Source organism: Poecilia formosa, unplaced genomic scaffold, assembly GCF_000485575.1.
Source record: "Poecilia formosa unplaced genomic scaffold, Poecilia_formosa-5.1.2 Scaffold6, whole genome shotgun sequence".
Classification (NCBI taxonomy): Eukaryota; Metazoa; Chordata; class Actinopteri; order Cyprinodontiformes; family Poeciliidae; genus Poecilia; species Poecilia formosa.
The window spans coordinates 1,411,280-1,439,203 of NW_006799945.1; the positions used below are offsets into that span (position 1 = coordinate 1,411,280).

The 27,924-nt window shown below is 38.3% G+C and overlaps 3 protein-coding genes across 6 annotated transcripts; 1 reads left to right on the forward strand and 2 right to left on the reverse strand.

Annotated features, from left to right (window-relative positions):
* Nucleotides 1-1,538: 1,538 nt before the first annotated feature.
* LOC103147723 (ER degradation-enhancing alpha-mannosidase-like protein 3) lies at nt 1,539-13,054 on the reverse strand. Of its 3 annotated transcripts, none has more exons than XM_007566215.2 (20): nt 12,187-13,054; nt 12,044-12,089; nt 11,032-11,132; nt 10,377-10,416; nt 10,156-10,268; nt 9,917-10,070; nt 9,510-9,644; nt 9,261-9,366; nt 9,030-9,127; nt 8,777-8,902; nt 8,580-8,663; nt 8,281-8,364; nt 7,839-7,963; nt 7,596-7,761; nt 7,256-7,410; nt 7,054-7,171; nt 6,149-6,322; nt 5,203-5,368; nt 4,922-5,113; nt 1,539-3,620 (listed from the first exon to the last, which is right to left on the reverse strand). In XM_007566215.2, the coding sequence occupies exons 1-20, from the start codon at nt 12,348-12,350 to the stop codon at nt 3,355-3,357; spliced, it is 2,613 nt and encodes an 870-aa protein (XP_007566277.1). In that variant the 5' UTR covers nt 12,351-13,054; the 3' UTR covers nt 1,539-3,354. The 3 variants fall into 3 exon arrangements, with proteins under 3 accessions (XP_007566277.1, XP_016534390.1, XP_016534385.1); XM_016678904.1 differs by having other exon boundaries at nt 6,149-6,319; nt 10,138-10,268; XM_016678899.1 differs by having other exon boundaries at nt 10,138-10,268.
* Nucleotides 13,055-14,492: 1,438 nt separating this feature from the next.
* Nucleotides 14,493-18,752, forward strand: anxa3b (annexin A3b). 2 transcript variants are annotated; one of them, XM_007566194.2, is made up of 14 exons: nt 14,493-14,598; nt 14,948-14,991; nt 15,090-15,137; nt 15,411-15,498; nt 15,694-15,788; nt 16,358-16,471; nt 16,739-16,829; nt 16,941-17,020; nt 17,401-17,457; nt 17,597-17,690; nt 17,786-17,881; nt 17,970-18,028; nt 18,321-18,443; nt 18,569-18,752. In XM_007566194.2, the coding sequence occupies exons 2-14, from the start codon at nt 14,980-14,982 to the stop codon at nt 18,626-18,628; spliced, it is 1,017 nt and encodes a 338-aa protein (XP_007566256.1). In that variant the 5' UTR covers nt 14,493-14,598; nt 14,948-14,979; the 3' UTR covers nt 18,629-18,752. The 2 variants fall into 2 exon arrangements, with proteins under 2 accessions (XP_007566256.1, XP_007566265.1); XM_007566203.2 differs by having other exon boundaries at nt 14,518-14,538.
* A 218-nt stretch (nt 18,753-18,970) lies between these two features.
* Nucleotides 18,971-27,160, reverse strand: rcl1 (RNA terminal phosphate cyclase-like 1). The gene is made up of 9 exons (XM_007566252.2): nt 26,941-27,160; nt 26,491-26,562; nt 25,947-26,122; nt 25,468-25,542; nt 25,217-25,341; nt 24,724-24,849; nt 24,473-24,629; nt 20,602-20,705; nt 18,971-19,154 (listed from the first exon to the last, which is right to left on the reverse strand). Exons 1-9 carry the CDS (start codon nt 27,068-27,070, stop codon nt 19,001-19,003), a joined length of 1,119 nt encoding a protein of 372 aa, XP_007566314.1. The 5' UTR covers nt 27,071-27,160; the 3' UTR covers nt 18,971-19,000.
* Nucleotides 27,161-27,924: the final 764 nt, after the last annotated feature.

The following is a 27,924-nucleotide window of genomic DNA, read 5'->3' on the forward strand; positions in this document are numbered from 1 at the left end:
GGTATCAGTTTACTGGAGATTAGATGTAGCAGCGCCATGACGTGGAGGAACCCGTTTACTATGCATGACGTCCTAATTAGTTTATCTCATGACGCAGAGTGAAATAAATCGCCCAATTTAGCGGGTTTTTTTTTTTTTGTTTTTGTTTTTTTACTGTTGAAGTTGAATTAATTTGTTCTTATGAGACAACTCTTCACCAAGCAGCGGGTGTTTGAAATATATCTAGTAGTGACAAGACAAACATGGTAGATTTATTCTGCCCCCGACTAGAACTAGAACAAATCTGGCCTGAGTGCTTATTGCTTTTCTAGAAGGGGAAGTCCAAAGCTCAGTTAGAGATGAAATAGTTACGAAAGAGGAATTAAATGTAGATCAGCCTTGCTTTCAAACCACAGCCTAAAGCATTTACGCTACTTTTTTTTGTGTAACCTTTTTTAAGTTTGCAAAAAGATGTAAAAGGAGAATATATATATATATATATTTAACACTGTCTTTGACTGACTTGAAAGCAGTGGTGAAAGAAAAGTTCAACTCACCAGAATTGAGTTTCATGACTTTCTTTTATCTAAAATGTGCAATTTCAAACTTTTATTTGTAAATATAGCAAAAAAGAAAAGACTGAAAGAGGTTTATTTACATGTTGAAAAAACCCATATTAATTCAGAAAGTCTAATGGTTTGCACTACGCTTTGTTCAGAAGAACAAAAGCACAAGTGTGATTTTATTTTTTTCTTTATCCACAAAGGGTCAAAATCATTTGTACAGATTCGCCACATACAGCCAAATTAAATTAGGGTAGCAAGTTGCCTGATTTTATTTGTATAAAAAAGGGGTATTATTAAAATTATTTATACCCTTATCAATAACCAGTGGAAAAGACTGTATTGGTTTTACAGCAAACATGTAGCTGCTCACGTTTGCTAATCAGTCCTTTGCATCTTTTGTATTTGGAAAGCCCTCGCTGCCATCCCCCTAATCTTTAGCTTCTTCATCAGATTATCATATTGAAGTCATGAATCTGATCTGGTTGATTCAAGTTTTGAATATTTCAAATCAAAACGTGCAAGGACTGTGAACTCTTCTGGGCTTAACTGGACACAACATGACCTTCAAAAAAGAACTTTATTAAATTATAAATATATGTAAATGTATGATCAGAATCTGCTTCATCAGAATGATTAAAAGTGAAGCCCCTTCTCACTGTGCAAAGTGCAAATCCCTGACCATCTTAGTTTCCATGCAGGCTTTTAACCGAGCATGATGAAGCTATGGCTAATGGCAGACGATTACAGGACAAACTGTGCAATTGTCATAGATTTCCAAAGTGGTGAACTGATGTTTTATGAATTATTCCAAAACGTTGTTGGTGTGTGTCTCAGTAACCCCTGCAGCTTATCAGCAATGGTAAAGTTGTATCACTTTCTTCTGCGTCTATGCAAATGCATGAATTGTGTTTCAGTTTCAGCAAAGAAGAAAAAGCATAGAAATGAAAAAAAAGAAGTTAACAACAAATACAAAATAAAAATAAAATGCTAAAAGGAAGTTACAAGTATCTTTATTCTCAAATTCACCTGGGTGAACGTCTCATATTTTCTCGATTGGTCAACGTAAAATGTCACTCTACGGATACAGAAATCAACAATTAGAAGCAAATCGTCAAGTCCAAAAACATTCAAATGCTCCTAAAATATTTCTCCGAGGCTAAAAAAAAAAGTATGGCAAAGGCTCAATTACAGAAATATTAGTTAAAGAGCGAAACCTATAGGACTCCCTCTGCTTGCACCTGAAAGAAAACATAATGTGTAGAGATTATTACAGCTCTTTTGGCACATTTTAGGCTGCAGTTGTTAATCAGAGAAATAATAATAAATAACATAAAATATCAAACAAAAAGGTGTCCTTGGTTTGCCCTCTATTGGCATTTTATTCTGCATGAAGAATAATGTGCACAGACCTGAGGTAAAAACAAAACAAAACAAAACAAAACAAAAAAAAAAAAACTTAGCAATAAATTTTAGAGAAGTCTCCTTGCCCTACAAAACCCTATCGGATTTCTGATCTAAAATCAGTTTTGAGTGTGAAAAATAGTCCACTGGTCAAAAAACATTAAGTGGAAAATGTGCAACTTATGAGTAGTGAGAGCAAAAACCAGCAACAGAAAGTGACTGAAGAAAAAAAATAATAATAAAGTCATTGCACATATTAATGCCCGTGAAAAACTTCACAATGTGAACTGGACTGCTAAACGGTGCAAATAAATCCAAAACTCATCCAAATGTCTTGGGGAGAAAAGTTTTTTCTATTTCTTATGCAACCGTGACAAACGTGAAATGAAATCTTGCTGCACACCTGAAAAGAAAACATTCATAACTAAATGTTGAACAACATTTTTTTCTGTGTGGAGATGTTTAACTTTGGTTTTATATTAGGAATCACCATGGGACTTAAACACGGTTGGAATATAAAATAAGTTCAGAGCTAAGGATCGGATATGATCACCCCAGACTGCAAGGTGGTGATTGAATGTGTTTTTCACTTTTTTCACAAGGTAATTTGAAATTAGCTTTCCTAAAATTTGTACAAATACAATATTAAGAACCAAAGCCTGCAATGAATCTCAAATATTACTTGCAATTTTTTCTTCTTATTTGTTATTTGCATGATTAGGTTTAGAGGTTTCAACCGAGATTCATTTTTATATAAATATAGCCTAGTTAATAAACTACACACACAGTCTAATGCTAACTCTTTAATTAGCCAGAAGAAGTGCAAAACATTCCCCCTCAAATGTGCACATAAAAAACATAAATAAAATTGGTCAATCTTGCATACTGCATTCACTCATCAAGTCCCTGAAGTTTCTACCTAGTACAAAATTTACTTTCCAAAAGAACCCAAGCTTGTCTCCTTCATCCACCTTACACATGTTGCAACTGAGAGTTTATGGAAGCTGACGCCACCTACTGGCCAAGTAAGACTCCACCGATCGTTACGGACCGCCAAAACAGTATTTTTGAAGAAGTTAAAAAAGGTGCAATCTAGATTAAAAGCAAATTGCATACATTTTGTTACCTCTTCTAAGCTTCCCCCCTAGGTTAGGACGACCTTAAATCCTGCTCTACTGGGACACGACATCGCAGCCACAAGCTGTTTGTAGCTACGGCGACAGGAGACCAGCTCATGTTCCGGCTGAGAGCAGAGTCCCTCTGATCCCACTGTGTCATAAACATGGAGCCGTAAATTCACATCCTCTCTGTTAATTGTAAACATGCAGGCTGTGCTGCAGAGCAGAGAGAGAGGGGCCACATGCTGCTCACAAACCAACTAGCCAGCAGCTTTAGGGAACCACAGCGGTCAAGGGTTTGTGCCTGGCTCGGGTTTGGAGTTCAGGGCTTGCGGAGCGTCTGTAGAACAGGGTCCAGTTCTGCCTTGAGAGCAGACCTGTTGGCGCTGTGACTGTTGTTTTCCGCCAAGCTCTTCTTCGTCCGTCTCTTTAAGGAGGACCTCTTCGTCCTCCAAAACCAGCTCCAGTGTGGTTCCTGGAGCTGCTCTGCCCTCCGACCCCCCCTCCTCTCTCAGGCGGAGTTTTATGTTCATGCTGACAGGTTTTTCTGATTTATCTGCAAAAGCAAAACAAACAAAAATAAATACATAAACAAAATGCATAAACTCAGAAGGGACACTCATACCACACACATAAATAAGATCTGATGTTATTACTTTAAGAATTATATTTAAGAATGGAGTTATAAGTAAAGTCCAGCAAATAAAACTTAACATATATAAGCAATTATAGGTCATTCACTGGAACTTAAATATAACAGGCACATTGATCGACACATTTGACATTCCTAAAAACTTAAACTTGAGTGAAGCTATTTAATGGGTAAAAAAATAAATAAAAAAAGTTGTTAAATTGTTGATGTTGTTAAGGACTTAGTGTTATCCTATAACATTTCACAAGAAGCTTGAGGCGTCCAGAGGCTGGTGTTTTTGAACAAACCCTCTTTTTGTAGCCTCTTTAGATCCTAGCAAGAATAAAAACTCAGAAAAACTCAATTATATAAACTCAAAATCTATACCCTATAAAAAACAGACCTTCAAAAGAGATGCTTTTATAGGATTTAAGTCTGGGGACTGAGAAGTCGTAGAGGAAGTGTTATTGTTTTTTTTTTTTAAATAAATGTACTGATAGAACCCATCTGATTTTTATTTTAAATGTCCTAAAGAGTATATGACGCTACATATAAAAAGTTCCCATGGAATTTTGAAGAGAATCAAGCCCACAGCACCACAGATCCTTCACCATACCCAACAGGGGGCAGAGGGTGTTTTTGCACAGATTTATCCTGAGTTTTAGTCCACATCTTACTTGTTTGCTTAAGTTTGTTCTTAGTTTTATCTAACTAAAGAACTGACCCTCTGTAAAAAATCCCAGAAGAGAATATAAAACTCTAAATTTCTACGCTTGTTATAGAAATTGCTTTTTTTTTTTTCTTTTTCCACCTATCATATTTATCTTGCACGTTGTGTGAAATTAAAAGAAAGGTTATTCGATTCTTATTAGAAGTTTCTGGAAAAAAATATCAAAGTTAAAAGGTGGAATAAAAAAATTTTCCTAAATTTTTCATTGTGAGGTTTTGCTACCGCCATGAAAGATTAAATTAGTGAAAGACTTTTTACACTTCTTTTCCAAGGCGTGCCGATACGTTTGTTTGGAGCTGCAACACCATTTTACCAACGAAAAAATAAATATGCAAGAAGAAAATATCTCTTTCGATCAGACTCTCAGGCTTGTGGCTGAATTCCATCATTAACTTCCTGCATAGCAAAACTTAGTTCTAACTGCTGAATTAAACGGCAACAGAAATACACAACGTGGAGTGCTTTATGTTTTAATGGACTTCCTCCTGGTCCTCACCATGTCCCAGCTGCCTCTCCTTCGGCAGCAGCAACACATCCACGTTGTGATGTTCCTCCAGGGCGGAGGTGAGCACGGCGCCCTCCCGGCTGAACAGAAACACTAAAGGCAAGGTGATGTCTTCGGTGGAGTCGCCGTCTCCGACCATCTGGAAGAGGGGCGTCTCCTCGCTGTTACTTCCTTCGCGATGATCTGTGCGACGGGGAAGTTTGTCGATAATTTACTTCCCGAAACATTAAAAAACTACGAGAGGTATTGTTAGAATACAAACTTTTTTTCACCTATAAAGATGACTCCACCGGCTCCAGCTTGCTGCAGCCAACGAGCCTTGGCTGCAAACATGCAGTCACCGCGTAATGCAAGTGCAATACGGCCTTTAACCTCTGCTGCGTTTTCTATTGGCCCACAGGCAGTGTAGGGGGAAGCTTTCACTATGGTTCCTTTCACCTGTGGTAAGAAGGGAATTCATTTTAGTTTCAAATTTTTTCTACATTAGTGAGAAAAGCAAATACATACAAAAATAAGTACATTTTTGTATCTAATTTGACAATACTCCTTTGAATTTAGGGTACATTCACACCAACCCTGTTTAGTCTGCTTTAATCTCCAGTTCGTTTGTAACCCGGTTCATTTGGGGAGGCGTGAACGCACAATCAAACTCTGATGCTAACCAGAAAAAGAGAACTGCCTAAAAACCTAGGTTTTTGTTTGGTTAAAGTGAACTCTAGGGCCGCTCGGATGCATAAGTGAATGTCAAGTGGAACGGAGACTGCTCCGAAAGCAGGAAGTGGACTATAGTGCAAGGCATTCTGGGTAAATACAACCCAAACATAGGTGCATCTAGTGCAAGGTACAGAAATGGCATATTGATTTTTTTGTGTGAAGACAAAACAGAAATCCTTCAGCCGCTAAAATCTGACTCCGCTACATTTTTGTTTACATGATGAAGGAAGTTGTGCTCTTGTCTCCTTCAGAGGTTCTTGTGCCATTTTCTTCAGTGATTCTTGGTACAGTGGCACCACAAGTGAAGGAGGGAACAAGTTTTTCAAAGAGGTTAATTTGTTTGACGCAGTGCAGTGTAAAAGTGAAACGCACCAGCTGAAAATGCCAATCGAACCAAGTCTACCAGATCAACACCCGTAATGTTTCTATTCCCAATATGACAATATTTTTTGAAACATTAGATCTCTTTCAGGTTTGGTCTCAATAGTAGGCTCTTTATCTCACCCCGTGCTCCTGCTTGGTCAGATCCATCCCAAACTTGGCGGGTCCTGCAGTGAGGACCGCCCTGCCCAGAAACGGAGGAGATATGAGCTGAACGGCGTGCGGCACCACCAGCTCCTCCTCTATCGTCTGGCTCACTTCTGCGACAAGCTTTACGCGGAACACTCCTTTATGCTGCTCCAGGTATTAAAAATATATATTAAAAAAAAAAGACAAATAATCTAGTTGAATTCAACATATTCAATCATGTTTGGGTACTTTTGTAACTAGAAAAATATTTGAGCATCATGTTGCATGTCCGGTATTTTAGTTGAAATGAAAAAGATACAGGTTATGGAGTTACTACAGGCCTTTACTTGAGAGTTATACAACAAGAAGAGTGGCAGAAAGAGAAGAAGACATGCAGTGAAGGGATCAGGCTAGGAGGACATGTTGTACAGGACTGAGCCATCCTTCAAATAATTCACTTTTCAAAAATCCATGAAGTTCAAAGTAAATTTTAATTAAGCAAACCGAAAGCTTTTCTGTGCCAGCTGGGAATTTTAATTAACCTTTTTTATTGTACAATAGCAACCAGCTAGAGTCGTCAAAGTCATGACTCTCTAGTGTGTAAATGCGACCAGAGTAATACATTTAAGTCTTAAATTAAGCTCTCCATACAGCACCTTTAAATTAGGCACTGACTGCGCTCATGTTAAATCACACTATTGTCTGAAAGGACTTTTTAATGCTACACATGCAACAATTTCTTCCACCATATTGGAATCAGTATATTTTAAATGTTCATACTTGAAATATTTCATAATTTAACGTGAGCGAGGTTTAAACTAGAAACTGCTACACACGCTCTCAGGGTGATAATAACTGTAACTGAACACGTACGAGATTTAGAGGTAAACGAGGCCCACCTTTGAACCAATGGAGTCTCCGAGGGTAAAGTCATTCAGAGGGGTGAGAGAGATGCCCATGCTCTTCAAGAACTCCACCGGTTCCATGCCGCTGTCGTGGAGCGGCAGCTCAATTTCCCTGTGAGGAGTCGTGAACACACTCAGTTTCACGTCAAGCAGATCAGCGGCAGAGATACTGAGAGTCTCTTGCACCAAGTCCCACCTGATGGGTAGAGGGGTGAAGGCTCGTCCCACGCCGGTCAGGTACTTGTAGCCGTCCCTAATGGTTTTGGCAAACGTTGGGTTGTTGGGGAACAATGTCTCTGTGCTGGGGCAGGAGTGCGTAAATAGATCCTCATCGTGAGCAACAGGAGCCTCCTAAAGCGTAGCACGAAGAGATAAGGCACCTTTCATGAGCACTTCATCAAAACAAACTGTCAATCTGTATCTGTATGCAACAAAATGTTGCATATATAATTTACATATTCTTGCTGTATACTCGTAGAGCGACATCTTCCTGTGCAAATTCGAGAAGGGTAATTCAGATTGCTGAGAACTTTTACCGTAACGTTGGTCTGGACGGTGACTTGAGTCGTGGACAGAGAGACGGGCAGCAGGTGGGCCTCCGTGGTGAAAATGTAGTCGTCCATGTTGATCGGCAGCTGGCTCTTCTCCGAAAACAGCAGGTAGAGGTACTTGAACATCTCTGCCAGGAAGAACGAGTCCATCCTACGCGAGAGCGATGACACCGAAATATTATTCATGGTTTCCCTCAAAGCTCTGGCTTCGTCTGTCCCAAACAGCACCTGTCTTCATGTGTCCCGGTGCGGACGTCCTGCACAGCAGCAAAACCGCAAGGCACCCTGGCGAAGGCATTGAGTTTTTCCACTATGGATTGTCCCACTCTGAGGTAGTAAGGGTCACCGGTGGCCTGCACAGGTCAGACAGAAAAGACCTGGGTTTTCAAGACTGAAATAATACTTATAATTATAAAACAACAATTTCTTGGGCTTAATGAATGAACATCTAGAGCCACATGGACGAATGGATAGAGGGTCTCAAATATTTTAAAGAGGGTGTGTTTGTGAGAGTTAACTTGTGTTTTTAAGCATCGTTTATCTCGCAGCTCTCTTTTTTTTCTTATTAATGATTTATTGGGATCTTTTTAGGTTTCATTTTCTTTCTTGCCAAGCAGATAAGTCAAACTGGAACTAAGCATGTTGTGTTTTTTTTTTTAAGTGTTTCTACCTTGTAGAGGTAGTAGGTGCTTTCTGCAAACTCTGGTCTCAGCAGGTGTTGACCCCAGTGAACTCTGAACTCTGTGGTAAAAGCCTGGGTGGAGATCGACCAAAGGAAGCAAACATGAAGCCGTGGCTGTGGACACTCGTGACCAGATTCAACAGCAAAACAATGCAACTACAGAACGAACGTCACTTACTGAAGAAAAACGAACTTTGTCACTTTTAAAACATCGTGATTCTCGCGTGTTTCAAATATTTGTCTAATGCATGATGACAACAGATGAACAGGAATGAGACAGTCTTTACCTCTGGGAGAAACTTGTGCTGCTTTGTGACTTGGTATAGCATCTCATGAGTCTCTATGGCTGGTTTCAGATCTCCTGTTAAAACCTATGCAAAAAAATAAAATATATATATATGTATGTATAATTTTTTTTGACTCAGCAACCTTTTATCTGTCATCTGCTATTTACTGATTGGAGCAAATGTAATAAATAAATGACCTGTAATCCAGGGAAGAAAGCGAGCAGCGAATCCATCCAGCTGCGAACGCTCACAGTGGGATTGTGCATGTGCACGTTGAGCAGGAGAGGAGGCTGGCTGATGTACTTCATAATCGCACTGTAGTGCTGTTACAGGGAAAAATAAACATCATAAAAACTGGATAAAATAACAGTTGACTAGAGCTTCAAATGACAAGATGTGCACCAATGACGGGGCAAAATGGGATGAGTCGTTTGTTGAAGGGATACTCACAATGTTGAACCTCTGCAAAAATGTATCGTCTCCCAGAAGAATGTAGGCCTTCATCAGATATTCGTAGTACGAGTCGATTCCTGCGCCGACACCGCTATCTGCACAAACAGAAGCAAAAAGGCTGTTCATTTACAGCAATGTGGGATTCTTATCAAGATTGCGCAACAACAAGAGGGACTCTGGGATTTATTAGGCGTTCGCAGATGTGTACTTGCGCTAGAGTGATGTTACCTTTCCTGACCCATTCTCCATTATGGATATTGATCACAGTTCCGACTAAGTCACTTCCTCTCTGTCTCCTCTCCCAGAGGACGTCCAGGGCCTTCCTAGCATGTTCCTGTTAAGCATCAATAAGCAGCCGGCTTTAATTTTCCAGATTAAGGCGAACTGAGCTCACACTTCAGTAATTGCACATTTACAGCACACGAATGCACAAAAAACAAACATTAAGAGAACTCTGTAATTACAGGCTGGCAGTACCTCAAACACAGACTCTCCCGACAGCCTGCTGAGAGCGGCAAACTCCAGGATCATGGTCCCTGCACACGCTGTGCACGTGTCCGATTCGGTGCCGGTGCGCGAGAGTGGGTTCAAGATGCCGTACCGCAGATTCACCTGGGAAACGAAGAAACAGAAAGTCACTCAACTGGATGAAAAACACAGATAAACAAGCTATTTATGTTTACTTTCAATCAGTTTTGTTTGTGTTCAGTGAACTAGTTTCAATACTGAGTCAAAGCATTAGTTTTGTAAGGCTTTTTTTTAACTAAATGTACACAAAGAAAAATGAAATATTTATATGAAAAGGTATTTATGGATGTTTGGAAGATTCAGTGTTAAGAATGGTTGTGGCAGAATATTTTAGAGAAATAAATAACGACTATTACCTTAGGGTAGGGAAGGCCACTGGAGGTGTTGAAGGCAGGAATCAGTCTGTGGCCCAGCTCGACGGCCATGTGAAGGAGCTCATCACGATACCACTGCATCCTCTCCCCGCGCTGCCTGAGCAGGTCAGCCATCACGTGTCCCCCCAAAAGCCCCCTGGACACATGTTTACAAACTGATAAACAGCACGACAGGACACGTTCGGCATCAAAACCACAAACACCGCGAGCATGTTTTGTACCCCAAAACCCTGATGTTGGTCTCAAACACGGACACCACCACGTCGTTGTCCAGGCGCACGTCCCTCACAGCCTTCTTCACTGCGTCGTCAAACTCGTCCAGCTTGTTCAGCACCTGTGCACGTTACAACCAAGAGAAAAAAACCCGACAATTTCCAAAAAAGGAAGAAGGCGCAATAAATACGTTCTTGTGCTGGTGAACAGATGAACAGGAAGTACATACCACTAAGGTATCTAGGGTGTCGATCAGAGTGAGAGAAAACCTACAGAGCAGGTGGCAGAAATGTTACGAGACAGTGAGAGGAGGTCATGTCACACTTTGTTGCACATTTACTTTTTAGAATTCTACATCCCGTTTGAATTTACATAAAACAACATTAGACTCATTCTGTTTTACACATAGTCTGATTTAAATTATAATACGTCTATGATTTATCCGTTTAAATGTTGATTTCATTCACACAAGTTTTTGTTACGTCATGCATGATCTGGTATTTGCAACAACAGAGCAATAAATGTCTACTTTGACCCTGTGAGCTCTTTCAACTCAAGTTTGCAGGAATATCATCACCTAAGCTGTACGTTCTTTGTGTTTCATTTATATTCCCAAAACATTTGCAATACAATTTATATCTTCATTAGATTACTTTCCCATTGGCATTAGTCAAAACGGTAAAATTTATAAGGATTTTTGGAAAAAAAGAAAGAAAAGATAACAGTCGTGTGATTCAGAAAAGGAATGCTAAATCAACCAGACAGGTTGTACAGACTGTAAATAAATTATTTAAACTAATTTCCACCTGATTGTTTGATTCAGGGAGCTGTGAAACATTATTTGATGTTTCAAGGTATCAGAGGACAAAGTAAGGTGTTCTTACTTCCCCAAGGAGTCGTCGATGTCTCCTCTGTTAGGCTCTTCTCCGCGCACTCTCCCCTTGCAGCTTAGCGGCATCAGCTCATCTGCTGGATAGGCATATTTCTGCAACAGTAACAGCTATAATTAGGCTCATCACTTTGTAATCATTTAATTCATGCTATTTAACTCATTTGACCATCTCCATACTATTGGTATAGCTTTTCTTCATTTCTAAAAATAATAATAATAATAATAATAATAATAATAATACATGATGAAAACGCCTCCAAAAGAGAGGATTTTTGTCATTTTACATCTTCATGTACTACTTCATGTTTGAGCCAATATTCTCAGAAGCAAGTTGGGACATCAACTCTCCATTGATTACATATGAATAAAAACAGCAGAAAATGTGTTCAAGGTTATTATTTTTATCTGTAAACATCCAGAGTCCTTTTCTAATGCTTCAGTGGGATCTTGTAAATATGGATTAATCAAAAACTGCCACTGATTGCCTTTTTGCTGATATCTTATTTCATTATTTTTACAAGACGGAGAAGCAACTTAATTCACCATTACAATAGATTCCCTTTCTACAATAATCTAAACAATACAGCACAGAACACATCTTGCTTTTCTTCTATATAAAAAGTCAGTGTTTTATGTGCCAATGAGCTGCTCTTTGACCATTAAACTTTTCTCCCAAAGGCTTTTATATGAGTTTACAGTTTCTAATTCCAATTATACTGCATATTAATGACATTAAAATGAGTAAAACATGTCCTGGTTTGGTTTTATGCTTTATTAGCATGTAAGATTTTGTGGAAATGGAATATGCTTGTAATCCGGTTATCACAGAGCTGAGTGTTGAAATACTTAGAGAAACTATTGAATTTATATCTGCTGTTTTGTTCGTGGTATAAACTTTAAGTTTCCTCAAAACACTCAACTAATAAAACTGTCACTCAGGCAACTTTGAATGAAAAAAATAGACAAAAAAATGTTGCCAATTACAAAACCTGAATTGTCCTTACCATGTAACTTCCGTAGGCATGGTCAAACATCTCCAGAATTTGGTTTCTGTAAATAAATAACGAGAAAACATTAAGCAAAACGCTCTCCCCGGGTAATTTCTGTTTATTACATAGAGAAGCACTGTGTTTACTCAAGGGTTCACCTGATGTTGGTCTTCTCTTCTGGTGTCATGCTCTGATTCTCCAAACAATTCACCCAGCCAAGAAGACTGGCGATCAGAAGCGTCTTCAGCAACATATCGGTTCCAAAACAGAGACCCGGTTTCCTCAGAGATTTAGCATCAAGTCTCCTCATGTGTTCTAACATAACGTTCAACTTTAATGGGAACAAACAGACTCCTCTCTATTCAACACCCACGCAAGTCAAACAGTCCACCTGGCACAGCTGTCCCCTGACAGACCCCAGTTCATCCTCTTGTTTTGGTAGAGAAACAGCACAATTTTAGCTACCTCCTAATTTCCATTTTCCCAGCTTTGTTGCCCTGTTGTTTGTCCAGTCTTAATAGGACCACTTCATGGAAACAAAGCCTCTCTGACGAAGTGTCTCCATGTAAACAAAGGAGAGAGAAAGCTATAAATGACTCGTAGACTCCTATTGAAAAAATAAAAAAAAACAAGTAAAAATAGCTGCCTATGTAAAGGAAACACACCTCTATCCAGACGTAGAAATACAGGAATACTATTTATAAACTACAAAACTGAAAGGAGAAGGTGAAGATGTGGCTCTACCAGCTGTTGGGAGGCTCCCCGTTGCTAGCCTGATGTCGTTAGCAATGGCAGTTAGTTAGCAAACAAGCTTCTTAATAAAACAATGAAACTTATATTGGGACCAGATTTCATCCTAAAACAGGTTTAACTACGTTTTATCGAGTAAAACTAATCCGAAGCAAGTCGATAGTCAGGAAAGCGAAGCTAAGACGTCTTTTGGATCTGTCAAACAACAGCCTACCGGGCTGTGGAAGTGAACATTTTAGCCCTGAATTAGTCTTTCAGGTAACGAGAGTGCCACGTAAGAGTGAGGCGAGTCCGTCGCTTTGACTGTTTCCTCCTTCTTTACGTCCATTATCATTCAAAATATTGTACTTTTTTATTTTATTATATTAATAAGGCGAAATATACGTTACAAGATTTCCATAAAAATATAGTCTTCATTAAAAAAACAAAAGCAAAATTTCCCTGACAGACTTTATTTAGGGAATATCTTAACACTACACACGCCTACAAGTACAGCAAGTGGGTTCGCATCATTTATAATCCGGCAATTTCCCCGGATGAACACTGGCTAACAGTGATGAAAGCACTGTTCAACTATGTGACCAACATAAACAGCATTTTTGGGCCCAGAAAAAAAAATAATAATGGAACGGTTGCCGTAATGATGAAAAGTCAATGATAAATTCCAAATTCTAGGTGTGACTTTCAGTGTTTTATGTTTATTTGTACAAGTTTGCTCTAACAGTGGTTGACGACATAATAGGTTGAGAATTTAAATCTCCCTGACATGTCACCGACCTCGTTCCGCCGCCCCCAAAAATCTTTGCCCTTAGTCAGACGTAATCTCCTCCCACGCCGCCTCGTCGTCACTCCTTCTCGGGTGATTCAGAGGCTGACATGGCCAGGGATGCTCCCGTTATTCGTCACATGACAGCTGACGTTTTATAAGCGCTGTACATCTGCTGTAGTAGTTCTAATGATAATACAATAAATTGTATTGAAAAAAAGTCAGCTTTTGTGTCCAATGAACATGATGGTCAAGTTCCTTTGCTTATTTTACTGTCCAGTCGGCTGTGTCAATAGTTTGCCATAAGATGTCGCTGTTGATCAAGTGTCCCCATAAAGCTTTACCCATCTTTGCACACATTTTGGGTGTGTTTGTTTGAGTTCCATACAACGTGAGAATAACGAACATCTTGGTAATTGCAATTTGTAACAAGCATCTCGGTTTCAAAAGCATATGGTGAAATTACCCAGCTCTAAAATTGGTTCCAACGACTATTTGTCTTTAGGGCAGGTCCAAGGATGTGCGTCAGAGGAAGGAAATGAAGAAACAATATAAAATAATTTCATTTGGTCTTATCTGTGGGATTTTGACACTGATGTGACGTGGAAATTTGAACACCGAACCAAACTGTGCTTCGCTTGAGAAAACTTAGTTTAATCGTTGAATGTATGCTGTTTTCTTTTCTAATTTTCTTTTTTATTATTATTATTATTATTATTACATAAAACACTTTGAACCGTCTTGCTGCTGAAACGTGCTACACAAATAAACTTGGTTGACTTGATTGATAATGACAAACCACACTAAGTAGCCTCACAAATGGGTAATTGTTAATTTGACCGAAGTGACCTTTCTAAAGAAATAAATAGTATAAACAGGTTGCAGAAAGAGGCCACGGAGAGAGAAAATGCGGTTTAGTTGATTTGCACAACGGAGGAGGGGTTTCATGATTTAGCCAATAACGAGCGTTCCCCTTTCACAACTTCTCAAAAAGGTGTGGTGGCCTCTTTTCTCGGTAAAATTCCTCTTTCTATTAGCTTATATTTTACATCAGGTAAGAAAAACCATGCAAGTCTTTGATTTTTTTATTTATTTTTTTTGTAACTTGGTGGAATGTTCTTATTTGTTTCCTTGTGTTCCATGCTTTGTTTCGTTACGCTTTGCTGCTCCGAAAAAGAGCTTGTTTCCTAATATGGAGCCATCGACATTCCAGACTTTATTTTCTGCGTGGACACGCGAAAGCTTAATCCATGAAAGATAAATTGGAGCAATGATAACGCATAATGGATTACATATAGTACATAAAGAAAACAAGGGAAACGAGAGTATGAAGAAGTTAAAAACGTAGCAGAAGAAAGGGTGAGGAAATGTTGGTGCTGATATATGTCTGCTCTTCTTTTTAGATTTAATATTTTTAAGCTACAACCAGAAAACAATGTCTGCTTGGGTGAGTTTTTCCAGCAATGCCTGTATTAGTTTAATTTGATATGTTTTCGGTGTGAGGTAGGGAAAAAAAAAATCAATATTTGCTAATGTGTGGTGCAGGAAGATCTGGAGCTGCTTTTAGACTCTCCCTCCTCATTGACTGTAACTGTAAGTTAAACCAGCTTATTTATTTATTTAATCCTGCAGATTGTATTTATGGAGAAAAATGATATGTTGTTGTAATGATGTAATCTTCAAGGAAATATAAGAGATAAATCTGTAACGTTCACATGCTGTTTTGTATGAATAATCACCTATGCACCTTTTTTTACATTTGTTTGGAAGTTGTCTCTCTCTTTTTACCTAAACAGACAACTTTTTACTTTATTATCAACTGAATTTTGTATTGTGTATAATTGCTTGTAATTTGGTGTTTTCCAGTCTAATGCCAGAGGAACTGTGAAGGATAAGGCTAATTTTAAGCCGGAAGATGACGTCGCTGCCCTGAGAAAAGCAATAGAAGGTCTTGGTGAGTTAATAAATGATCAGCTTATTTTCTGAATATTATAGCCTCTATATATCCATAAAATATTTTAAGCGCCCCTGTAATCATTCAAAAAATTAGACACATGATCCATCCAAATTAGACCTAAAACAAAGATGGAAAAAATGCTGTTCATGTATGAAAAAGTGAGATATTTAGGTGTTTTTTTTATCATCACAGGTACAACAGAAAAGACCTTGATTGATGTTCTGACCCAAAGAAGCAATGCCCAGCGTCAGCTTATCGGCACGGCTTATCAGAAAGTCACTGGAAGGGTAAATGAATATAAAATTTACAGAGCCTTGAAAAAGCATTTATACCCCTTATTTATTTATTTAGTTGGTTTTTTTATGGGAAAATCACAAATTAGCACATAATTGTGAAGTGAACAGAAAATGGTTTGCACCTGTTTTGTTTTCTGAATAATCTGAAAAGTACGGCATGTCTTTTGTATTCTGCATCAGATTTTAAAATCACCTTACAGATGCATTTCAGTTTGTGTCTCTGGCTGTTTTGCACATGCAAAGTTTTGCCTCTTTTTCTCTGGAGAATAGCTCAAGCTCAGTCAGATTTGATGGAAAGTATTGCCTTTTGTCACAGATTCCACATTGTTCTTCTGGACGTTGCCTAGGCTATTCTAAAGCATAGACATGTTTTAATTTGTAAAAAAAAAATAAATAAATAAAATTTACACTTCTTTAGTATGCAACTGTTTTGTGTGGGTTGATCACATAAAACCCTAAAGAATTGCCTTTAGGTTTGCAGCTGTAACATCGAAAATGTACAAAAACATTGACTTTTTATACATCAACACAACGTTAAGTTTCTTGTGTCCTTGCATTAGACATTAGTGGCTGACCTAGAGGGCGACACTCATGGAGACTTCGAGGATTTGTTGGTTGCTTTGGTAACGCCTCCTGCTGCCTATGACTGTCATGAAGTCATGAAAGCTATAAAGGTGAGACTTATTATTAATATGCAGAATAACGGGTACTTGAGGGTGGATTTTCAACCTTTTTATCTAGTCGGTATCCAGAACAGGTTTTTAGTTACAAGCCAAAAAAAAAAAAGAAAAACATTATAAGAACAAATTTCAGTCTTTGAATTGCAAAAAAAACCCCATGTAAATCTATTAAACATTAATGATGATTTATTGTGGAGTTTGTTCAAAACAGCACTTGATTATAATCTCTTTATTTTAATACCATTGTGTTTTTGCATCTAGGGTTCAGGGACCACTGAGAGCACTCTGACAGAAATCTTTGCTTCCAGATCCAACAGGCAAATTAAAGCCATGACTGATGTGTACCTCAAAGGTAGGTCACTTCTAAAACAAAAGCCTGAAAATAGTTAATAGTTTTGTTTATTGTGCAAAATGATTGTGAAAAAGTTCACAACCTTAAGCAGACTGAGCTGTTTAATTCCAGAAACTGGAAGATTGATGAGTCATGATCTAAAGTCGGAGGTATCTGGGGATTACTGCAAAGCGCTGCTCATCTTGGCTGAGGTAGTGCACATTAAACTGAAAGCATGCTACAATGCACCACTCCCTACAGCAGCACATTCATCTAGCAGGCGGAAAGTCATCAACATTCCAAAGATATTCCAAGAATTTGCGTTTACCCAAACGGTTCACATGCTGAATACTTGGAAAGCGTATAAATAATCTGAAACAACTGTCGAAAATTTGACTTCTGTCTTAATCTGAAGGTTAAATTCTGAGAAAATGTTTCCATTTATATTTGTAGATGTAGTAGAAAACCTGTCAAGCTTTATGTTTATCTGAACTGTTTAATTTTTAAGTGTATTAAATCATTTTCCGATTTCTTTCTTTTTTATTGAACATTGCTTTAATAAAATGTAATGCTCATCTGTCCACTTTTACAGGGAAAGAGAGACGAGAGCACCAATGTGGACACAGCTAAAGCTAAAGCAGAGGCTAAGGTACCATTTTCAGTTTGAACAAATTTGACCAAGTTATTTCCTTGTTAAGCAGCTTCTACTCTTGTAATTCACCGACAACGATGCAACCACAAAAACATGTGAAGCCTCGACATTAAATGGCCATATTTGTTTCCGACAGGCTCTGTATGAGGCGGGAGAAAAGAAGTGGGGAACTGATGAGGACAAGTTTATCGACATCTTATGCCACAGGAGTGTTCCTCAGCTTCGACAAAGTGGGTTTTCCTTCTCAATAGATGCAAACATTTGCAAAACCAATTACTGCCATAAAAAAAGAACGACAAAAAATAAGTCTGTTTTGTTCTGACAGCTCTGATTGAGTACAAGAATATTAGCAAGAAGACTCTGCAGGAAAGCATCGAGAGCGAAATGTCTGGAGATCTGGAGGAACTCCTGGTTGCTGTTGGTGAGAAACAGATTTTACAGCTGAAATGTGAGCCGTCTTCACCTCCTGCAAACTCTTTAATATTAACCTCGACCTATTTTCTAACTAGTGAAGTGTGTCAAGAATGCCCCTGCATACTTCGCCGAGAGGCTTTTCAAGGCCATGAAGGTAAAATCAGTGCTTAATCTAGAATCAAACGGCTACCTGATACTTTTTGATTATTTTTGCTTTTGTGCCGTATCGGCCTGCTCTCTCGTTGGTTGGTGGTGTGGAAAGGAATGTTAAGCCATGTTTTACTGTTGCTGCTTCAGCATCAGCAGAGTGACTGGTTTCTAAAGCAGACAACAAAAGAATAGTGAAACTGCACATGTAAAGCAAAGCTGTCACTAAACAGCAGATGAGACCAAATCATTTTAATCAGATTTCTCAAAAAAACTGTTTAATTTCATGCTCTGTTCAGGGAGCAGGAACCACAGAGTCCACACTGACGAGGATCCTGGTCAGTCGCTCCGAGATCGATTTAATGGACATTAAAGAAGAATACAAGAAGCTGTTTGGATATACCCTCTACTGCCGGTTAGAGGTCTGTACACCGGATGGATCCCTCTTAGGAACGCTACAGCTTAAATCTATTTTATTAAATTATTTTATTTCAAATTATGGCTAAATTCAGTCCTCATTTTATGTTTTTTTTTTTTTATTTTTCAGTCTGAAGTGTCCGGTAGTTATGGAGAAACTCTCAAGAAGCTGTGTGGCCAAGATGGCTGACTTCTCTCATGTCCTCAAATACAACATGGAGGAGCAGGGATGATCAATGACCACCTGAAGACCTAATAACTGATCAGTTTGACTGATCGTAACCCAAATGAATAGAAATAATCAAGTAGTGCTTTCAAATATGGCATTCTGAGTTTTATATACGTAAATGTAGGTGCCAGTTTGTTGATAATGTATTGGTGCTGTACTGCAGTGGCATTTTGTTATGAGTGCCTTCTTTCCTCATCAGAAAAAAACACTCCATTCATAGCTTTGTTCATAGAAATAAAAAATAATCCAATAAAATTTTAGGCTGAAAAAAATGAATAAAACAAATGCACAAGTTAACATATATATATATAAAATGTATGCATAAAAAATATTTTATTTAACAGTTTTGTTTATATTACTATAGCCGACCCCGACACAGGTCATCAGAACTTTATCTCCACCTTTCCGCTCATCGTCTAAAGGCATCTGGACTTCGATCTTGAACATAATTTGGAAGAAATCTCTGATGTGCCTCAGGAACTCGATCCTGGAGAGAAACGGAGGACAGTTCAGTTTTGTTTTTCAACTCTGCCCCAAACAATTGCATCATTATTTCTTGTGTATTAAATCCAACTTTTTACAGCTAAACACTGAAACAAACAAAAGTATTCTCAGAAAAATAAAAAAAACGATACCTTTACAATCAGTTTTCAACCTTACCTGAGTAAAATGTTGAGTGTTTTGTGATGGCACTGCCAATCTTCAGTTATCATAGTACTGTACTTGAGAGGAACACAGCACCGGTACCATGATAGCTGAAAATGGACAGTTCATAGTTCGCTCCTTATGAAGACTGGAAGAGGAATTCAGTTTGAACTCTGCTTTAGTTCATCCTCTCATTTAATTTAAATCAATTGTTACCATGTTATATGTGAATTTAAACTTAATTTTGAAACATAAAACTTCACAGATCACTCTTTAAATATTAAGTCAGTCATTTGTTACAAAGATTAAAAAGACGTTGGAAAAGTATTAATACCCCTTGGACACTTTCCCCATTTTGTCGCATTATGACCACAAACTATAATATATTTTTACTACAAATTTATGTGACACACCAACATTGCAGTGCTTCACAAGCTTATCTGTAGTAAAACTTGAAAAATATAGTTTGTATTTGCCTCTACTCTGGCGCCCTTGAATAAAATCCAGCCGCAGAACCTTTAAATTATCCTCCTGTTTGTTATGAAATCTCACTTCTACGAAGACCTCAAAGCTTTGTTGTAAAACATTAGTGAACAAACAACCATTCAAGGATGAAGTAGTGGAAACGTTAGGCTACAAAACAATATCCTAAAGAACGTATTTGTCCATCTAAAAAAAATGGAAAGTCTATGGCACAACTGCAGTTCACAGATAATTCATGCAAGAGGCTCTGTAACACTGCTCATCACGCTTAACATACTATTCTTACAGAAACATTTGTAGATGGCGACATCTGATCAGTGTTGATACAGAGAAGTTCGCCAAGAAAACTGTTAGAATCTGCTGCAGAATTAAAGGGCGGAGTTTTTACTTTCCAGCAGGACAACAACACTAAAATTAAGAGCCAGAGCTATGACGAAATGGTAAATACGTGGATGTTTTTATGTCAGAGTGGCCCAGTCAAAGTTCAGTCCTAAATCCAACTGAGAATCTGTGGCAAGACTTCAAAACTGATTTTCAGAAACAGTCCCTTGAATCTGCAAAGTACAATGAATCAACTTTGAGTTTCTAGATCTGTAAAGGTGGTAGAGACGTACCCCAAAGGACCTACAGCAATAACTGCAGTGAAAAGTGTGAATTTTTTATTTTTAGAGTTTAGCTACCAAACCAGATCAAGTAGAAAAGTAACTACCGGCAGAACAGAGGTTCTATCGTCACGGTAAAAAGGGTTGGGAAATTGAGGCTTTTCATGTACACAAGTTTTAAAGTACTGGATGACAGCTGCTTACGTGTATGGCGAGAGGGGTCCGAGCAGAACCTTTGACACATCCTGTTGGCCAAGGGTCATCAAGAGCAGCGCCAGGCTCTGATTGGATGAATCCACGCAGCCGCCCTACAGGGAACAGAAAAAGAAAAAAAAGCTATTTTTTTTAACACTGAAAAACAGCAAAGTACATCATAGAGGTGGAGATATTTAGAAAGAAATGGATCCTGTAAAGGAGTAAAAAAATCTTTAGCAACTCATTTTCTAACAATACACTTTTAAGGCTGTGTCCTGTTACTGTTAGATGTGTAATTTTCCCCTTTGCTCCACATCTTGAGCACATGAGACATTTATCAGACAGACGATCCACTCTGTGCATTCAAGTCAATACATGCCACAGTGAGTCACCAAGAGCTGTGCCAAAGTTTTGAATTTTCAATCCACAAGCAGAGGGTCGTACACAGCTGGACACACCCTGGTGGATTTTCTAAACTGAGTTCGTCCTGCTGCCATGCAGCTTTTAGCATTACTCCAAATGTTTGGTGCTGTGTGCATCCGTTTTTTGGAGGAGCGTTTTTGGCCCAGTCATCCAGTCCCTGTGGCATCGTGACAGCTTGTCAGCAGAGTTATGATTTGATTATGTAATCGCAACACTGAAAACATTGTGGAAGGATGACTACACAGTTTAACATTGTCGTCAAGGCCAAAGTTTTAACTGAATTCATCAGCAAACTTGAAACCCATGCACCACGGCTTCCATCATTTTGACAGAAAGATGGGTTTAACTGCAAAACTGCAAAAAAAATAAATGTTTAGCCTTTTGCTAAAGATTAACTGTGAGCTTAAAAAAGTGATAGTGGCTAAAAAGCTTACCCTTTTCACCTGGAACAAAATACATAATTCCTGGGAAGGCTGTGCATCTGCATCTAACTGCTGAGCAAACTAAGAAACAAGATGCAACACTTGAATGGATAACTGCCACTTTCACACCCCGCCTGCCTTTCGGATGTGGTCAAATGTCCCAGGAGCCCAACAGCCTCCAGAAAGTGATTTATGGAAAAGTCCCTTAAATCCTCAGAGCGACATGTGACCCATTTCCTCAACAGACACAGGAAATAAAAACCCTAACATTTAAATGCAGAGACCAAAACAATATGGCTGACATCCAAATATGCAGAGGCATAAATCAAACGTGTAAATCTGGTGTTAATATTTGATTGGTGAGCAGAAATGACTGCAATAGGTTAAAACCAAAAGCTTGTTTGCTAATGCGAACTTCACAATTTGCTGGCTTTATGTTAAAATAAAACATAAATGTTAAGCACACAAAGACTATGCAGAGTAATAAAGAAGCAGATCTAAAACAATAAGATTCCTCACACTACGAGTCGAGATCTAATAGAGTGCAACACTTACATCAGCTCCTGTTGAATGTTGACGTTGCCTTAGAAAACAAGTTGTCCACAGTGTTTGGACAGTCCACTACTAGCTGACTGTACTCATTAACCATAAAACAAACAGAAACATGCAGGACGCCCATGCATGCCCCTAAATACAAACCTGAAAATGTTCCTCAAATTTCAAAACAAACTTTCCAATAAGAATTTCACCAACTTTTACCGACATCCTCTCTGTTGCTCATTTTCCTCGCTAACCTTGTGGGAATAATACAAAACAAAACATTCAACTGTGAAATGTAAATTTCTTCCAGCAGCTTTAGCCTTTTTCAAAACGGGAAACATTTCTAAACTTACCGCTCCAGAAGGCAGCAAAGAGAAACTGGTTTGCTCTGCATTCTGTCGCTTGGAGTTAAGAGGAGACCTCAACAATATTCCTCTTTCAGAGTTAATCAGCGCTACCCTGACCAGCTAACTGGACTCACATGGCTCCGATGAGAGAGGCCCAAGTCTTGCAGCCGTGTTGGAGGAACGCCGAAGACACAGAATCTCATTGTAAACGCTTCGGTGGAAGCTGCCTGTTTTACCCGTCGCCAAGCGAGGTGATCTGTGTGCGTGTATACGGTTAACAAGCAAGTTATCTCCATCAGTGGTCAGCGCAGTACAAACACGCAGGTGGAAAGACATTCCACCTCACATTTCTTTCTTTTATCTCGAGTTGAGAATTCCTGGGTTTTCAAGCATCTTTGAGCAAACTTCAGCTTCTCTCATCAAGCTCACAGGCAGGCCTCCTATAAATTAATTAATCCATTTAAAATGAATGCATTCATAACATATATTACATTTTCCAGACCAGTTGCAGTTTTTTTTTTTTTCTCAAATTCTGGCTGGTCCCACGATGTATTTTCTTTCCTCTTCATATCTCAATTTCTGACTGATGTGTTAACTTAAATGGTGATTAATACTGACGGGCACGGACCAAGGATTAAACCTTTCCAACTGCAGCCACAAGAAAAGCTCAACATGAGCTGGAGCGAACATGGACAGATGAACTGGAGTGATATTTTAACTTATTTGTATAAGCAAAAAAATGTCAGGAAAATACAGTAAATCAGTAATAGTTCAGAAATATGTTATTGTGTTGAAACGGGGGCGGGGAGAAATTCTGATATTGTGCAAGTAAATGTCCTCCAATCTTACTGCCCATTCTATCAGGCAAAACATTATGCCCAAGGCTCATTGTTGCATTTGAGGAGAAAGAGGTTGACAATCCAACAGATGAGCAATGATAGCTCAAATTGATTAAATTGCTGAAGCTGCGTTAAAGAGAAAGGCATCAAAATACACAGGACATTGCAGAGAGTCTATTCAGACATCACCCCTCACATCAAACCAAGACACACTGCAGGAAGAAGGCAGCGTTGTGTAGAAAGTGCAAAGCTTTGGAGAATGTTCTGCTGGGCAAGAACTTTTTGGAATCAAGACTTAATCTTCCTCTACATACAAGAACATTTTGTGAGCTACCATCATAATAAAGTTTAGGAAAAGAGGCACAGATGCTGCAAAACAGTTTCTCAGCTGATCTGCAGACAAGTCATTACCAGAGAATGTGGGCAAACAAAGGCAGCAAATGTTGCACGAAGAGAGTTTAATGTGTTCAGCTCATGTATGTCTGGTATTCCCAATGCAATTTGTATTTCAGCTGTCAAAGTAAGAAAGGAGGCAAATTATTTATAATTGTTTAGTTTATATTATGTTTATTCATATTGTTAATTATTTATTTGTTATATTTGTGAGATTGCTAACTCTCTGTTAGCAAGCAGAGAGTTTTCAGCTTCAGTATTCCAGGACAGAAAAGCAATAGTAAGAATTTCAAATTGTAAAGGCATCGACCGATGTTTCACAAAATTTTAGCATTTTAATTATAGTCAGATGTTATGAGAACAGGGCTTTTCTACTTTCATAATATACCTCAGTTATATTAGAGAGCTGCTCTTCCTGTAGGTTTTGTCTATATACAAATAGAAAGAAGCACAAAGAAAACCTGTTTTGAGTCAAATCAGGAAACAACCCTAGGAGCAAAGATGCTCAACGGAATGAGATGCTTGTTCACTGAAGGTTTTTTGGTAACCGTGTGCGCCGAGACGATGAACCAGAACATGACTGTTGGTGATTCAGCACAATCATAATACTATTGTACACTATGTAGCACGGGCAACATGTACTGTGAACTTGAACTTCCTATGTGAAGAGTTTTTATTTTGGAAAACTTTCTAAAACTAAATACTAATAAATTTGGTTGAAGTTATTATCCAAACTGTTGAATGTCTACCATGCAGTTATATAGTTTTTAGATTAAGGAATGTGTTTACTTTGAAAATTGTTTAATTTTGGGGGTCGGGGGGACTTACCTTTTTCCTTCTTAAAGACAAACCACTTTAAAATAACTGAGGGCTCATGTTCAATATGAAAATACGAGAGTATGCAACAAAATCATACCCGGTACACCTCTTCCAAGAGCAATTTGGCACAATTTCTCCCAAGGTCTTCAGGCAGGACAGGCTCTCCTTGTCCCTGTGGCGTGGATGACATCTCCGCACTGAGAAAGCAGCCGTTCAGCGTTTCTGCCACCAACGTCAGACCAAATCCTGGAGACCTGCAGTTGTGAAAACAAATTACATCCTCTCCAAAACAGAAGGTTGAGAGAAGGAGAAATTGCATTTTGGTAAGCTGCACTGACCGAGACTTACTTGCCAGAGTTGGTTCCTTTCATGTGGTCTGTGTAAATGTAAATGTCAGGGAGGAACTGGTTTAGGACGCTCCTTGCCGACTCCACAATCCGGTTTCCCATCTGAGGAGAAACTCGGACCGAATATCTGAGTGTAGAAGGTCAAAGGGCTCTGAGGAGAAGTTTAGTAAGTTTATGCTTTAATTGTTCAAATCCAAAACTGACATTTTAATCATAATTAAAAAGACGAAAAACGAGACAAATAATTTCTGTTATCTCAATAAACGTAGTTTTACGTTAATGTAGCAGTGAAAAACACTCTTGTGCATCATGACCATTGTGTTTAGCTACAAAAAATAAGCCATAGAACTAATTTACCACTTGAATAATATTTTTCCTGGCAACTACTCACATATGTATGTAACTTTTGCAAATGTATTTCATTTGTAGTGTGAAACATGTTTTATCCATAAATAATAAAAGATAGATAAGTAAAATAAGCTTGAGAAGGATACGCCACTCCTCTGATTCTCTTGATCTTTCCCGGCTCGGTCAGCTGGACTGGCTTGATGGTTTTGCGGACAGGACATGTAAAAACTACTTCCCCTCCTCCGCCAGGCGCCATACCCCTCTTCACCACCTGAGGGAGTAGCAGCAGGCAGAGAGTGAGAAAAAGCTTGAGCACAGGTTTCTGCTTCACATCCAAACGCATTTCCTCCGAAAGATGCCATCCTGTTCCTGCTACTGCATTATCTAAAGTCCTTACCTTTATTTCAAAGGCCTCTCCATCGATTCCAAACTTCTTCATCAGAGGGAGAGCTGTGGACTTCAACAAGTCGACCTGCAATATACAGAGCAATTAGATAAATCAATCAATCAATCAAATTTTATTTGTATAGCACATTTCAGCAGCAAGGCATTTCAAAGTGCTTTACATAATTAAAATAAAAACATAGATCATAACATCGATAAGATGATGCAGTATAGGACTCCTTTATCTTCAAGAAGCTGACATGTCTACAAGCACAAGGCATAAAGATGAAAGACGCACATTTAAACATCATGGTACAAGGAATAAAATGGGGAAATTCCAATATTTTCAATTGTTAATCTCTGCTTTTTCCAGACCAGAAAAACAAAGAAACCAAACTCCTACCATGTTACTTTAATTTTTCATACTGCACAGGAACTCTAATAATATGATTAAAAAGGCGTACAAAAACCTTCATCCATGTTTAAGCATACCGTTGGGTCAGTAGGATCATTTGTGACGCCCTTAAGCGTTGCCTTAAGAGGAGTTTTCATGAAAGGCGCCAGCATGAGCAAAGCCTCCAGGTAGTATCCTACTGAACGCTGGGGGTTACAGTCATGTTCCACAGGGCCTCCATACAGCAGGCCAGGCTGGTAGAATAACACAGTACCTGGTGGAGAAAGCAAAAAAAAAACATCACTGAATGTATTGGCAACCAGTTAGCAAAAACTTAAACTTTGCAGAAGACAAGAAGTATAAGCAAAGGAGAGCTTTTACATTATATTCGTAATTCATACAAGAAAAAAAAACTGCGCAGAAAAACATAAATAAAATAGTATTCTCTTATGAATTTCTTTATTTGTTAACAGTAAGAACAGAGTAAAAACAAATGTTTGACATATAAAGATATGTGACTACAAAAAACACAGAACAAAGCTGATTTTTTTTTTGTCTGGTGCTCTCCATTTATGAGAGTCTGGTTCTTGTTGGGTCTCAGATGTAATAAGTATCAGTACCAGCACGTATTTTAATACTTACCCGTTTGATTAATCTCGATTCTGGAGCCATTGGTCACTTTGTCGAGAAGTCTGATGAAACTGGCTTCAAAATCTAGAACAAATAAACAGAAAATTGCACTACAAGAGCAAAGTAAACGACCAATTAGGGGGTTAATATGACAAAGTTATGTTTAACAGAGTAACCCACGTAAAAAGTTTTTTTTTTTCTTCTAACAAATTAGGGATTTCTTAATGTAATGCTATTTTTATTTAAGCAATGTAAAATTTTACTAATATTTATATACAATAACGTTAAAAATGTGACGAAAAATATGTTTGAAAGGTTGTAATAATATTGACCACAGTTTTATATAATTCACTTAAGAATCCCATCATTTCCCATCTCTGACTGCCTGTTATAAACACACACTCCCAACTGCGTAGCAGCTAGCCCGTTAGCCTGCGAGCTAACAGCAGGGCTGTAACTCACCGCGAAGCCCCGGCTCGTCGTCTCTGGAGCGGATATTTTTTATTTTAACATTCTTCCCGCTGAGAGTCGACAGAACCAGTCGCTGTCTGAAGAAATTGCATCCGTCGTAGGTCAGTCCGTGGCTTGCCATGTTATTGTTGATGGTTACTGGCGTAGGTAAAAATCCACGTGTGTTTGTGCAAGGGAGACGTTAGAAAGAGGGGGGAGTACGGCAAGACAGGAGGGTAAAACGCAGTACAACAACACGGTGCTGAAGTTAGCTTATGGTTCATGGATTGGTAAAGGGCTATTTAAAAAAAACTAATTATTCAGTGTCAGTTTGTATTTTTTTTTTCTCAGCTTGTTATTTAAGAAAGTTTAATTTGGGTTTGGGTTGAACAGGAAAATTCTGAAAAGATACAGATTAACTGTAAAATATATATTTAAAAAATCGTGTGTCTTTATTCTGAAGAAAGAATTTTTGTTATATTGTTGGTACAATATCATTTTGAATTGCCAGTACAACGCCAGAATTGATTTTTGTTTATTTATGTTTTTTATTTAAATTAATTTAAATGTTTTTAAAGGTTTCATAACCGATGATTAAATTGTCTATTTTATTTATTTACTACAGAGTAAACTTATTTATTTACTACAGAGTAAATAAATAGAATAGTTAATGTTTAACAAATCAATGTGATATAGATGTTGAAAGGGAAGAGCATCGATTTAGTTCTTGGCCAAAAGAACTGTGACATTGCGCTCAACCCCACTGACGATTCGCAATACAACTTCGGTTTCCTGTTAAAAAAAAAAAAAAAAGTTATCTTAAGTGGGTGCAGATTTCTACCATCTTAAACAACAACAAATGTTCAAAAGTACTTTCTGCAAACACTATTTTATGAACATTTAAACTGTCTTGAGAAGATTTGAGGTCAGGGTAACTACACACAGTAAAGTAAAAAAAAAGCACAAAAAAATTCAAGAAATTGTTTTTAATCAAAC

Coding starts and splice junctions, on each gene's coding strand:
- anxa3b (XM_007566194.2), top strand. Junction 15,138..15,410: donor CCTCCTCATTGACTGTAACT/GTAAGTTAAACC, acceptor GGTGTTTTCCAG/TCTAATGCCAGAGGAACTGT. Junction 16,830..16,940: donor GACTGATGTGTACCTCAAAG/GTAGGTCACTTC, acceptor GTTTAATTCCAG/AAACTGGAAGATTGATGAGT.
- rcl1 (XM_007566252.2), bottom strand. CDS start 27,070: ATGGCAAGCCACGGACTGACCTACGACGGATGCAATTTCTTCAGACAG. Junction 25,342..25,467: donor GAGAGGCCTTTGAAATAAAG/GTAAGGACTTTA, acceptor CTACTCCCTCAG/GTGGTGAAGAGGGGTATGGC. Junction 19,155..20,601: donor GGACCCCTCTCGCCATACAC/GTAAGCAGCTGT, acceptor GTTTCTCTCCAG/GATCGAGTTCCTGAGGCACA.
- LOC103147723 (XM_016678899.1), bottom strand. CDS start 12,350: ATGTTAGAACACATGAGGAGACTTGATGCTAAATCTCTGAGGAAACCG. Junction 8,903..9,029: donor TTTTGCAGAGGTTCAACATT/GTGAGTATCCCT, acceptor TCCCTGTAACAG/CACTACAGTGCGATTATGAA. Junction 7,411..7,595: donor CCGTCCAGACCAACGTTACG/GTAAAAGTTCTC, acceptor GCTACGCTTTAG/GAGGCTCCTGTTGCTCACGA.